This window comes from Poecilia reticulata, chromosome 3 (genome assembly GCF_904066995.2).
Source record: "Poecilia reticulata chromosome 3, P_reticulata-male-v2, whole genome shotgun sequence".
Taxonomy (NCBI): Eukaryota; Metazoa; Chordata; class Actinopteri; order Cyprinodontiformes; family Poeciliidae; genus Poecilia; species Poecilia reticulata.
The window spans coordinates 9,447,104-9,459,809 of NC_088832.1; the positions used below are offsets into that span (position 1 = coordinate 9,447,104).

The 12,706-nt window shown below is 40.1% G+C and overlaps 1 protein-coding gene across 19 annotated transcripts in view; it reads right to left on the bottom strand.

Moving 5' to 3' along the window:
* neo1a (neogenin 1a) overlaps nt 1–12,706 on the bottom strand; it is a 210,354-nt gene that overhangs the window by 83,879 nt on the left and 113,769 nt on the right. For all 19 annotated transcript variants that reach the window (XM_008404713.3, XM_008404711.3, XM_008404710.3 and 16 more), the window contains 2 exons: nt 11,668–11,943; nt 9,883–10,033 (listed from right to left, as the gene is read on the bottom strand). In XM_008404713.3, the coding sequence (XP_008402935.2) occupies nt 9,883–10,033; nt 11,668–11,943 (427 nt within the window). The remainder of the gene's footprint in view (nt 1–9,882; nt 10,034–11,667; nt 11,944–12,706) is intronic.

Sequence of the window (12,706 nt, forward strand, 5' to 3'; positions counted from 1 at the left end):
AGAACTAAAATATGTTTTATTTAGAAGTTTGGTATTTGTATACTGTCAGAACAATTTGTTAAAAACCCTTAGAGATAGCTAAGGGGATTTCTTCTGGTTTAATCCATGTAGCTGCAGGTGTTCCTCAGGAATGAGTTCAAAGGTCACTCTTTTTCATTTTATACAGGTTTTATACAACAATTGCGACGAAGGAGCATCAAATGTACATTTTTATGCTGATGATGCTGTGATTTACTCTGCTTGATTGACACAGGATCAGTCTCCATCACAATTTGTTGAATACTGGTCAGTGCAATTCGAAGTTATTTTTAAATGCTAAAGTAATAAAAAAATATGTTGCTTGGGTTGATAAAACTATTCTCTCAATCTATCAGACTTAATTAAAAAAACAAAGATAAAATCCAGTTTCTTCTTCTTTGAGGCCAAGAGAATCTGCGCTACATTTATGTCTTTGCTTGATTGCATATATGTATTTTTTAACTCTAACAGTTTATTTTGAGATTCAGCACAACCTTTAAAGACTGATTGCTTCCTGCTGTATGAATGCTCTGCTTGGATAGTGACACGGTCAGTTTGCTGGCAAGTTTTAATTTACAAAGTCCTTCTTAACATTACACCCAGATATCAAACATCCTATATGACCCGGAATACAAGATGTCCTTAAATTTACTTAGAAAATGCATTTTTAATATCTGTGGGTTTGTACCGAGTTAAGATAAAAATAAAAAAATTTACTAGAAATTCTGGCGGCTGGTAGACACCTTCGGTGAGGGATGCTGTCAAGCTGAAGAAGGAGTCCTATCAGGCCTTTTTGGCCTGTGGGACTCCAGAAGCAGCTGATGGGTACCAGCGGGCGAAGCAGCATGTGGCTCGGGTGGTTGCTGAGGCAGAAACTCGGGCGTGGGAGGAGTTTGGAGAGGCCATGGAGAAAGACTTCCGTACGGCTTCGAGGTGATTCTGGTCCACCATCCGGCGTCTCAGGAGGGGGAAGCGGTGCAGCACCAACACTGTTTATGGTGGGGATGGTGTGCTGCTGACCTCAACTCGGGACGTTGTGGGCCGGTGGGCGGAATATTTCGAAGACCTCCTCAATCCCACCAACATGCCTTCTGTTGAGGAAGCTGAGCCTGGGGACTCTGGGTTGGGCGCTCCAATCTCTGGGGATGAGGTCATCGCGGTGGTCAAAAAGCTCCTCGGTGGCAGGGCCCCGGGGGGGGATGAGATCCGCCCGGAGTTCCTTAAGGCTCTGGATGTTGTAGGGTTGTGTTGACTCATGCGACTCTGAAATATCGCATGGACATTGGGGGCAGTTCCCCTGGATTGGCAGACTGGGGTGGTGGTCCCCCTGTTCAAAAAGGGGTGCCAGAGGGTATGCTCCAATTACAGGGGGGTCACACTCTTAAGCCTCCCTGGTAAGGTCTATTCAGGGGTCCTGGAGAGAAGGGTCCGTCGGATAGTCGAACCTCGGATTCAGGAAAAGCAGTGTGGTTTTCGTCCTGGTCGTGGAACACTGGACCAGCTTAACACCCTCAGCAGGGTCCTGGAGGGTGCATGGGAGTTCGCCCAACCAGTTTACATGTGTTTTGTGGACTTGGAGAAGGCGTTCTATCGTGTCCCTCGGGGACAGACCCAGGACACGCTGGAGGGACTGTGTCTCTCGGCTGGCCTGGGAACACCTTGGGGTTCCCCCGGAGGAACTGGAAGAAGTGGCTGGGGAGAGGGAAGCCAGGGCCTCCCTTCTGAAGCTGCTGCCCCCGTGACCCGACCCCGGATAAGCGGAAGAAAATGGATGGATGGATGGATGGATGGATGGATGGATGGATGGATGGATGGATGGATGGATGGATGGATGGATGGATGGATGGATGGATGGATGGATGGATGGATGGATGGATGGATGGACTAAAAATTCTCTTAAAATCAATTAAAGGAGTCAGATCTAAAGGTACTAGTCCGAGTTATTTAAAAAAATAAAACTTTACGAATATTAATGTTCAGATAATAGGATGTAAATGTTTTGATAAATAAATTTGCTAATTATTCTTGACACACTTAGATTTATTGTTTCTACTGTTAATGACATTTTTACTGTGTTTTGCTGTGTTGGTTGCAGCTTACCGCTGTTTTAACCGATTACCACATTGGCCAGGACGCTCTTGTAAAAAATTTTTTTTATTCTCATAAGTCCCTTCTGATTAAACACCATATAAAATAAGTGGTGAAATACAATCCTGTGAAAATAAATGTGAAAGGAAAAATGGAGGTAAAAAAGTCTGACCATTTATAGAAAGGAGTCACTGAATAACTAAAACAGTAAGTGGAGAAATTAATGAAAGAAAAAAAAACAAAAAAAAAAACAACAAGCTGCTGCCAAGATCACAGGCTGGAGCTTCTCAAGTGACTCAGCCAAGAAAACATTTTTGTCCTCCACTGGCTTGTAATAAAGAGCTGCAGGGGCCCCGGAGACAAAAACAACTCCTGCATACCTGACTTTATTTGCTTTCTCGCTTACCTTACCGGGGTTCCCAAGAATAAACTGATCGCTTGATTACTGCGTAATACAATAAAAGCCTGCAGCTCAGGACTCGCGTAATATCCATCTAGATGGCTCTGGTGGATCCTGCAGGTCTCTTAAAGCTTAACAAACCCAGTACGCCCCATGGTGCGCCACGTCTGCATATGCGCACCAGTAAACGTTTTAAATGGGGCAGACTCAGACATTATGTTTACTAAAAGATGCAAGAAGAACCGATAGCCAGGCCAGGAAGCATTTTACCAATACTGCAGTATCTGTGCAGGGCAGGAACAACTCAACAACCTTTGACGAGGTTCTCGTTTGCTCAAAAAGTGGTCTTAGTTTTGCTCATATATATTCTAAATGAATAATTCATGCTCAGAGTTTAGATGATAGATACAGTTAACCGTATTCTGCTAAGATTCCTCAACATTTTAATGGGTTAACATTCTCTGCTCTGAAAAGTTGAAGCTTACCTTGATATCCCATATGCATCTCAAATTATACATAAAATATCAAGAGAATACACTGAAAACAAGGTTCTGATATGATACATCTTTGATGGACCTTTTCACAAAAAAAGACAACTTAAAATCTTCAAGTAGAAAATCTAAGGTACACCACAAAATATCCATGTTTCATCAGACATGTTTTTGCTCTTAATTTAATAGTAAATAGGAACACAAACATCCATTGACCTTTACTAAAGAGTGGACTAAAAAGTAATTAAATTATTAAATTTGGTAAAATTAAGCGAGAGTCTCCCTTATCCTGGTGTTGTGGCTGAAGAAAAAAAACATACCCAGAAAATTCCAGATAATTAATGACGTTATTTGCTCTTTTTCTTCCCTTTAACCAAGCAACACCCTTTTCATCTTTTGACTCTACAGTGATCTAAATCCACTTTATACTGAAATCAGACTGCTCTGCTTGTTTCACTAAAATATCATGTTTTAGTTTATTGTTGTACAGGTAAAATAGAAAAAAAACATAATAGTTGTTGCAATTTTAACAAGAAGTAAAACATTTTCTGCATATATTTAAAACTAGGAGGGTATTAAAAAAAGTGCATCCTCCACCAAAGCCGCTATTTGTTATGCTAAGCAAAACTGACATCAATTTACAACTAAATTAAATACGGTCTTTCATTACAAGCCTGCTCCATAGGGCTGCACGCAATTGCACCATTCTATTCCATTTATTATGCTGTAAAACTCTCCCAGAGAAGGAGCCACAAAGGGATGATGTGTAAAAGATTTGATTTCAGCCTTTGTAGCAGATGTACAATCAAAAGCCTCATATTTAAAATAAAAAATAAAAAAAAAAGCTGGAATAAATCAGATTTTGCAAGTGGCAATGAATTTACCTACATACTCGTCTCGTTCTAATAAACAAAATGAAGAATTCAACATTTCCCTCATCAGATGTGACGCAGATCGACGTGTTCTTATGACTTTTGAAAAATATGGGTATAGATTAACACATTAAACAAACAATAACAATGCCGATCACACGCTGCGGTTTTCAATTTCAGAGAAAAGCAAAGGTTTGGTTTCACTGCGAGCAGTTAAACGTCAAATTTTCTTTTTATGTCAAGATTTTTTTTAAATGCCTTTGGAAACAACCTGACAATTTAAACTCGACATTCCTCAGTGATGGTTTCCTCAGTGTGGGTGTTGTTGACGCAGCAACACAGGCAGTGCGTAGAGCCAGAGTCACTTTACGAGTTTGTTTAAGACTGTAGACAATTATGAACGACCGCACCCAAAAGAGCTGTAGCTCAGAAAGCAATTTTCAAAAGTCAGTCTGTCCGCCGGGCAGAGGCAGATCGTCACTGTTTGAATATATAAACAAGGTATTTAAAGAGTGCATTACAGAGTGGATCCACATTTTATGGCGAAAAGAAATATGCAATATGCGAGTCCAAAGTGATTGGTTTTCATGAATGAATTGTGAAAATGTCAGAGGATGGAATCAGATGATTTTTTTTATTGGTTCTGATCAGTGATCTGTGGGTAAAATACTAAAAAAATTGGATTTCTCCATATTTATTAGATGCAATAAAAACTTCAACAATTTTTGGAAAAACTACACATCAACCGTATTATAAAATGTAGAATGAATCAAAACTGTCAGCAGGACAGACTTAAAAAAAAATGCTGTAAATCTGTATAACCCGATCGGTGCATCTCTACACATAAAGAAAGACCAGAGCCACCTGGGAACAATATATGCTAATGAAGGCAATGTACTAGAAATCATTAGCATAAGCTAATAGTTTGTGGAAAAAGTTAAATGGGAAAAGAAAATACTTTATTTTTAACATCAAATTGCAAAAAAGCACTGTTATCTGAGATAATGTGAACATTAATTTTAAATTATGCCAATATTTAGTAATCCATTATGAACTGAACTAGCTAGTTGTTCAGTGTTAAGTGCTTCTAATGTTTTTCAATGACATTTACAACAACGACAACAAAAATTCACATTCTCCACCAAGGCTGATTTAGTGTTTTGTAAATTAAGCTAAGCTGATTCTAATTTTACTGAGCACCAGGTCTTTGGAAAATCCTAAAAACAAGGAAACAGCGCACATTTTATTTTCAACCTTGGCGAGAGTCAAATATTTATAGGCTTCGTAATAAAAGGACATGAGGCAGAGCTGGGGTGATTCAGATTTTTACCAGTGGCAGTGAAATCTGCCTCCACCCTCACATTCTGGCAAAACTAAATAAACAAATCTCAATTTGATAGGAATCAAATTGAGATTTGATTCCTATCAAATCTCAATTTGATAGGAATGCTGCCGACAGCAAGGCTGCCGGCAAAGTTATGCACTCTGCTGCGAGCTCTTGTTGTATTCTGCAAGCAGGATCCGATCTGTCCAAGGACGCCTGGAAACCAACTGTTGCTAATAAGCAAAAAAAGAAGAAAAAAAAAGAAAAAAGAAAAGAAAAGCAAAGCAAAGGAAAGGAAAGGGAAGGAAAGGAGATGCTTGCTAAGTGAGAAAGTCTGCTAACCGAATCTCATCGAAGGTGATAATTTAACTCCGATTGTTCAAACGTGTAAAAAGTGATCCTTTGTAATTTAATAAAAAGTCATGGACCGAGAGTAATTTTTCATTTTCTTCATGTTCCTCTTGTTCTCTCAAGGTAGTAAACTAAACACAACGGACAACTCTGCAATGATAAAAGCGGCTACCTGTGTGTGTGTTTGTATATATATATATATATATATATATATATATATATATATATATATATATATATATATATGTGTATATGTAGGTTTCCACCTGAAATGAGCAAAGCGAGCACGGGGCGAGAAACCCAATCGCAAACAAATCCCGCACGCCGAGACCCTCCGTTCTACACGCCAGTAAAAATCCGACGCTCACAGTCGTATTCAGATCAGCGGCGGGAGAGAAGGAGGAGCGGAGGAGACGGGTGACCCGGAGGCTTCGGATGAGGCGCGATTTGCATGCCCCGTCAATTCCCCCCGCCGCTCACCGCTATGCATAATTCATCCGTTTTTATTGACTGCATGGGAATTCTGGTAAGGTGACGGAGTGATACTTCGAAAGAACAAAAGATGACTGTCCTTTTCATGAGTGTCATCGGGACCGGCGCTTACGAGGCGTTCAAAGGACAGCTCCGCCGACCAAACACCCGCACCCTCCCCCTCCCGCCGTCTTTGCATACTGATATCTGGGGACGCCATCAATGACATACAGGACATTTATTTAGAATAAATGTTGACTGAACGGCTTAAAGCGTGGCATAATCTGTCAAAGTGTGGCAGGGCTTAATCTAAATAAACGCCGAGGTTGGCGTCCTTGGTAACGGACCTGCTGAGAGTTGACTGAATGTGAGAAGAGGGTGAGGACGGAGATGAAAAATTTAACTGCAACTTGGAGTACAACAACACACCAAGTGTTTTACGTTTCAAGTCATACAACAATATGCCAATATGCTATGACTGTGAAAAGAAGAAAAACCAAGTTCATCAGCTGTTAGCATAGATAATCATTGAATCTACACAAAAGAACCAATTCTGACAAATGAAATACTAAATGATAGATAACTAACATCAGTGACACTAATGTTAGTGTTTAAGTAACCATTTCTAGATCTTAAACTTTCTCATGAGCCTAGAGAAAACCAAACAGAGCCTCTCCCTGTTAGTGCCCAATCATAGTTCCATATTTCGACAACTGCTGTAGCAGCAAACATCTGAAATGTCTTTAGAGACACAATATGGATAAAAAAAAAAATACTAGAGATTTTAAAACACAAAATGTACTACCACTTACAGAGCTGCTGTTGTTGTATGTGTCTACAAACAAAAGAACAGTGCCAGAAACAGGAGGGATAAAGCCGAGGAATCAGCGGAAGACGCTTCGTGTAAGTAACTCTACTTTCTGTCAATACTTTCTGCTCATTTTCATCTTCTTTCATCACATGCATACAGCTCCAGCAACTCAACTTCCAAGGTTTGTGCTGTGCACCAAAGACTAATAAAACTATTCTTTTAAGGTTCTCCCTTTGTGCCTCTAATTCACTCTGCAGTGTTTGAACCGACGGCATCGTCTCTCTCCTACACGCCGCCTCAGAGGAGGGGAAAGGAAACGCAACGAGAACAAGAAAGAAAATTCCTCTGATATTCTCCTTAATTGCCACTATTATATTAAAAAAACAAAAACTCCAAAGAAACGTCTTGGAAATGGATTTGCTCCACTATCTGTTTGTGTTCTGACGGCAGGAGGCTTCCCGTCCTCTTCAATATGGCCAAGGTTTCCCTGGTAGTTCAGTATGCCTGCTAATTACCTCCACAGACACCCCAAGAGGGGAGGAGTATTCACACTGGATGTTATTTTCTAATTAATACAAGGTAGATTAATAAGGACCATTTTAGCCGGCTCCCTTTGGAGGTCAGAACACTTGCAGACAATCAGAGTCATTAAAAACGTTTAGCTTACGTAGCGTCGCGCTTTGAACCGTCAGCTCGACGGGCTAATGACATTCTCGCTCACGCCACACAGGAGCCACGCGGCTAACAATGTGACAACCTTACATTTAATTTCACTTAAGGCACAAATCCCCATCCAGAGATGTATTTAGATAAATGGGCCTCATTTCAAACCGTGTTTTTTTTTTTTTTTATTATTATTGACCCACCAAGTTATTATGCTGCAGAATTGACAAACTAGGGGTGAGGTAAACAAACTCCTTTCTTAATTGGTGAGAATCAAATTTCCCACGTTCAGCGCTATTCTCTCTGCGGACGTTGAGTCACACCGCCTGAGTTAATGAGAGCCAGAGGAGCGAGAGCACGCTCTGCCTCAGCTCTTTATTTGGGAAGCTTCTCGTCAGCTGGCGACCTGGCAGCACCGGTCTCCCAGATGAAGCGGCTCTGTTTGCAAATCTAACTCTCTCCCAGCCCGCCTCCTCTCTCCGACGTGAAGCTCTTGAGGGAAGCAGTGGCAGAAAAGCATTAACACCTCGGGGTGCAGGCGCCAGGACAAACCATTTAGCTTCTTTTTTTGGGGGGAGGCCAGAGGCAATGGGAGCAAAAGTGTTAGCACTGCTGCTGATTTTCAAAAACTATATTGAATGGAGCAGAGTCTGGCTGTAGACTAGCTGCAAGCTCTCACTGGGTACCGGTAGTTCTTATATAAGTGACCCTTAAATATATTTATACAAGAACGATAAAGTACAACACGAAGCCAATGCTGTTACTCAAAAACAACAAAACTCTAGCTACCTTTAGCTAATGTTTGGGGGACCCGTTCCCTCACTTTTGCCTTTTTTCACGGTAGCTAAACAGCGCCACAGTCCTCTCACATTTGCCAGAGTGGTTGTGAGGTTTTTATTGTTATTATTATTAAAACAGGAAGGATTTCTTGTTTTATAAAATGTGGGAGAAAAGGTCAATATTGTGTCAGCAGCACTTTTAGCCAAATCAAGTTTATTTCAATTCAGAAACAAACCAGTTCAAAGTGCTTTTTACTGCAAAAATATCATCCAGTAAGCAGTTATGAAACAAGCGACAAACATTACATTTTGTTAAATATCATCGTCACAATCATTAAGCCGATATACGTCCAATACGTTGATCAATGTTCCAGTTACTGCCAATAAAAGGCAGCTAAAACAGGTGAGGTTTCGCCTTAAATTAAAAAAATTCAGTGTTTCAGCAGTTTTGAAGTTTTCTGGACGTTTGTTCCAGATTAGAGGAGAATGTTAATTGCTCCTCTAGAAGATGAGAAGCAAAATATTTTTCCAAGGCAAACCTGAAGTACTCCAGATGGTCTGCAGTAGACGGTTCTTTTCAGGCCTTACACTTCTTCTTTGAACCTCTTATTTTTTTAAAACTACACACAGCACAAAATATGTGATTTTGAGTTAACAAATTTGGATTCTGTCTTTTCCAACACATGAAAATTAACAAGCTTTTCTTTGTTCACAGGACTTTTCAGGCTAACTTACTACTAGCTCATATAATTTTGTGCTCAGTGAGAAACACTGGACTTTTTTCTTTTTTGCATTGTAATTTTTTTGTGCCTGACTTTCTGATCACAGCCTGATAGAAATTTGAAGAGGGAAAGACTAAAGCAAATTAGGAGGATTTGCAGCGCTTGCTAGCAACCAACAGATTAATCCAGGACGTTACTGTTAAATATTGTCTTTGCTGCTGCATATCAAGCTGTTAGAATATGATGACAGTCATGAAACTGCCTTATAGGCACAATGTCTTCAGTCAGAGGCCTCTTCAGATTCGTTGCAACACAAATATATAACCAGAAATCCTTCCTGTATGAGTTGCAGCAACATTTAAATGCCTTTGGCATGAACAATATCTTTTTCTTTTATTGAATTAAAACGAATATAATTGCCACAGTCCTGCTGGCCATTGTGATCACAAACCCGTGCAATTCTGACTCATTTGTATTTTCCTTTGCTACACTTTGCCTATTGCTCTTTTTCAGCTTCAGGATCTCAGCCAATAATAACACGTATATCGAGTGTGAGCATCAACGCCAGTAAAAGATGATCCAACATGCATGGCATGCACCGCACTAGAAATATAATATCTTATCTAAAATTGCATTGAAGCGCTCCTTTTGCAAAAGTGTTATTGCACAACATGGATGTTGCGATAACAACTGTAATTTGATATATTGTGTAACTCTACTGGCAGGTATGTTTAGTTTTATCTCTGCTGGTGTAGCAGAGACACTTTCAGGAATGGTATCAACAAAATAACTATTTATTTTTGTCCTGCAGAACCGGATAATTGCAAAAGAAAATTTAACAACTGTCTTTATAAAATCAATTAGGTGTTAAAATGTACATATTGCTTCATACCTTTCCTCCAGCACTTTGTCTCCAAACATCCAGCGGATGTGAGGTGGGGGGTAACCTGTGGCCACACACGGCAGCAACACGCCGGCGCCCAGCAGCCTGGCCACAGACGCAGGCTGCACCAGGAACTCCAGCTTCCTCTCCACTCCGGGTTCTTTAGAAAAAAATAAACAATAAATGTTTAGGGTTAAAACAGAGGAGAAAAAAAAGAGAAGGAACTTAAAGTATGATTAGTGATAAACTTCAAAAGAAGCCAGGAAGGCTAAATCAAAATTAATTATGCTTCAAGTCTGAGTAACATCAGCAATAACAATAAAGTGTTTGTTAACAACCTGAGTCCATTTTTTTTTACAGCGTACAGCAAACAACCATAAAGACAGAACTAGGCCTGTCGCAATACTCAATAAATCAATAAATTTTAAAAAAGTTCAGTAATCTGCATGCTTTATTGTGTTTTTTGCTTCTTTCTCTTTCTACCAAAAGTTTTGCTTACAGTGACTTAATAATTAATTTTATTTGTTGTTTCTGTTGTTTGGCTCACTTATTTTGCATATTTAAAATGTCTTCCAGTTCCGGTGTTAAATGTTAATTACAACTTAAAGTTTATTGATCTCTGATGAGAATGTGTTCTCGCATCATTATCTGTCTCACAGAAAAATATCACAGTTTATCGCAATAAACTTGTGGGACAATTCATAGTCCAGCAAAACTTATTATTGTGACAGGCCTACACAGGACTAAACACTTTGTCCGTCAATCATTGCCTCTCATTGGAAACTTCTTCTTAGAACTATTTGGAAAATCTAATTTCCTCAAACGGTTTCATAAGGTCTCTTCTTACACGAATTCATCCGTGAGCAAACAAAGGACGCAGAATCCCACAGAGGTCTTATTGAAGTCAGAGTTACGGCCTCCAATATCTCCTCTGTGCCGGCAGGAGGTCTGGCTTTTAACAGCACAGTAAATAAACCTTCTGGAGGGGCAGGAGGAGACCCTGCCTCGCCGGACTTCAGCGTCCTTTTGTGCTACAAGTGAGTTACTGTTGCATCAATTCAACTTAATGGGAATCAGTCCGCTCCTTTTAGCATTAAGCCAGTTCTCAACCTGGTTAGACGGGCATCTTCGTGCTAAAAGTAATGAGCAACATAAAGGGAACACAATTAGATTTCTGTAATTGAACAGTAAAACTGGAATGTAAGGTTGCAAAGAAGATTAAAAAAATGCATAAATCAACAAAAGGCTAAACATTTCAATAAGAGAGGATAGGTAAGCAATAATGTATAGCAGGGTTTCCCTCAGTGTATTATAAGCCTGGCGGGCCACCAGGCTTTTCTTGCATCCCCACCAGGCTAAGCATTGATCATTTATGTATTGTAATTTTTTTATGTACACCAGAAACAGTGACTTTGGTACAATGGTTGGAAACACAGTATGGTCCTTATGTGAACACGTAGGCAGGCTGCAATGTCTGTACCGGTCTACACGCCAACAACTTCAGCAGATAAAGTGACGAGTCACGCATAAAGGATGAAAAACGTTTGGGTGCTTTGATTAGTACGAATCAACTGAAGTGCAAACAACTTGACTGATATTTCTTTTACTTGTATTTTTCTAATGTTTGCCATTTTTAAGACGTTATAGTTGGCGTTTAGTATTGTTCATAACGTCTTTCAATAACATGCAATTAGCTAGTGATAGCTAGTGATTTTCTGGGGGAAACCCTGCGTACATCACAGTAAAAAGGATAAAAGCTGCTGTTTAGGACTGATTCTCAGAGTTGGACTGCACCTGGGATGGTCTGCAGCGGGGCCTCATCGCTGGACTTGGAGGAGCCCACGTTTTCCACGACGCAACGATAGAGGCCGGCGTCCGTCTCCGAGGCGTTGCTGATAACGAGGGCCCCGCTGGGTAGCTGGATCAACCTGTCACTCAGCTCCAACGCCTCCTTGTCCTTCTCCCAGCGCGTGAACGGAACCAGGTCCGAGTTGACCTCGCACGCCATCACCTGACTGTCCCCGACGTGGACGGAGGCCGCCGACGGCTGGCTGGCGAACCGGGGAATCCCTAAAGGACGGGAAGAGACAGAAAAAACAGGGTGAACGAGATTTATTGTGTACCAAGGGAATCTAGACAGACTTTGTTTCCCGCTGTTATACAGCAGCGACTTTCTGAGCAGGTTTCTGTGTAATTTCACTTTCCAGCAGGAGAGTTCAAGGTGCTTCACTCTGAAAGATTTTGGGTGGCCGAATTCTAGAACTGAGCAAATCTGGAGTAGTTGGTCACTGCAGATGGATGCTTTTTTCACCTTTAAGGCTATTTTGTTTTACATGAAATAACATCTTCTTAGAAGTGGGGGTACTTTGATTAGGATGAAACAACTGAAATGTAACGACGGCACTTGACAAAATGAAACAAGGCACTTTGAAATGATTGTTGTTGAAAGGTGCTATACAAATAAAATTTGATTGATTGATGATTGATTTGTATAAAAGTACAATATAGATTCCCATTTATCAAAGTTCTTGCATTCATCTTAATTTTGGAGAAACTACCATAACTACTTATCTGCTTTCACTCAAGAGCAATGCTTACAAGCCAAATAAGAAGAAAAAAAATAAATCAATGATTAAAATGTAGAAAATGTTGGCCTGTCTTACACTAACCCAATCTTTGTTTTTTGTATGGACAATGATCTGTTTTCTGTAAAAAATAAAAACAAATTTCAATAAAATGGCCATTTTTTAAGTTTATTATTGAGCACATGAAATAAAGGCACAAGAAGTTTATTTTAAAAAATGGAATAAAGATGTTGACATTTCTGTGGCCC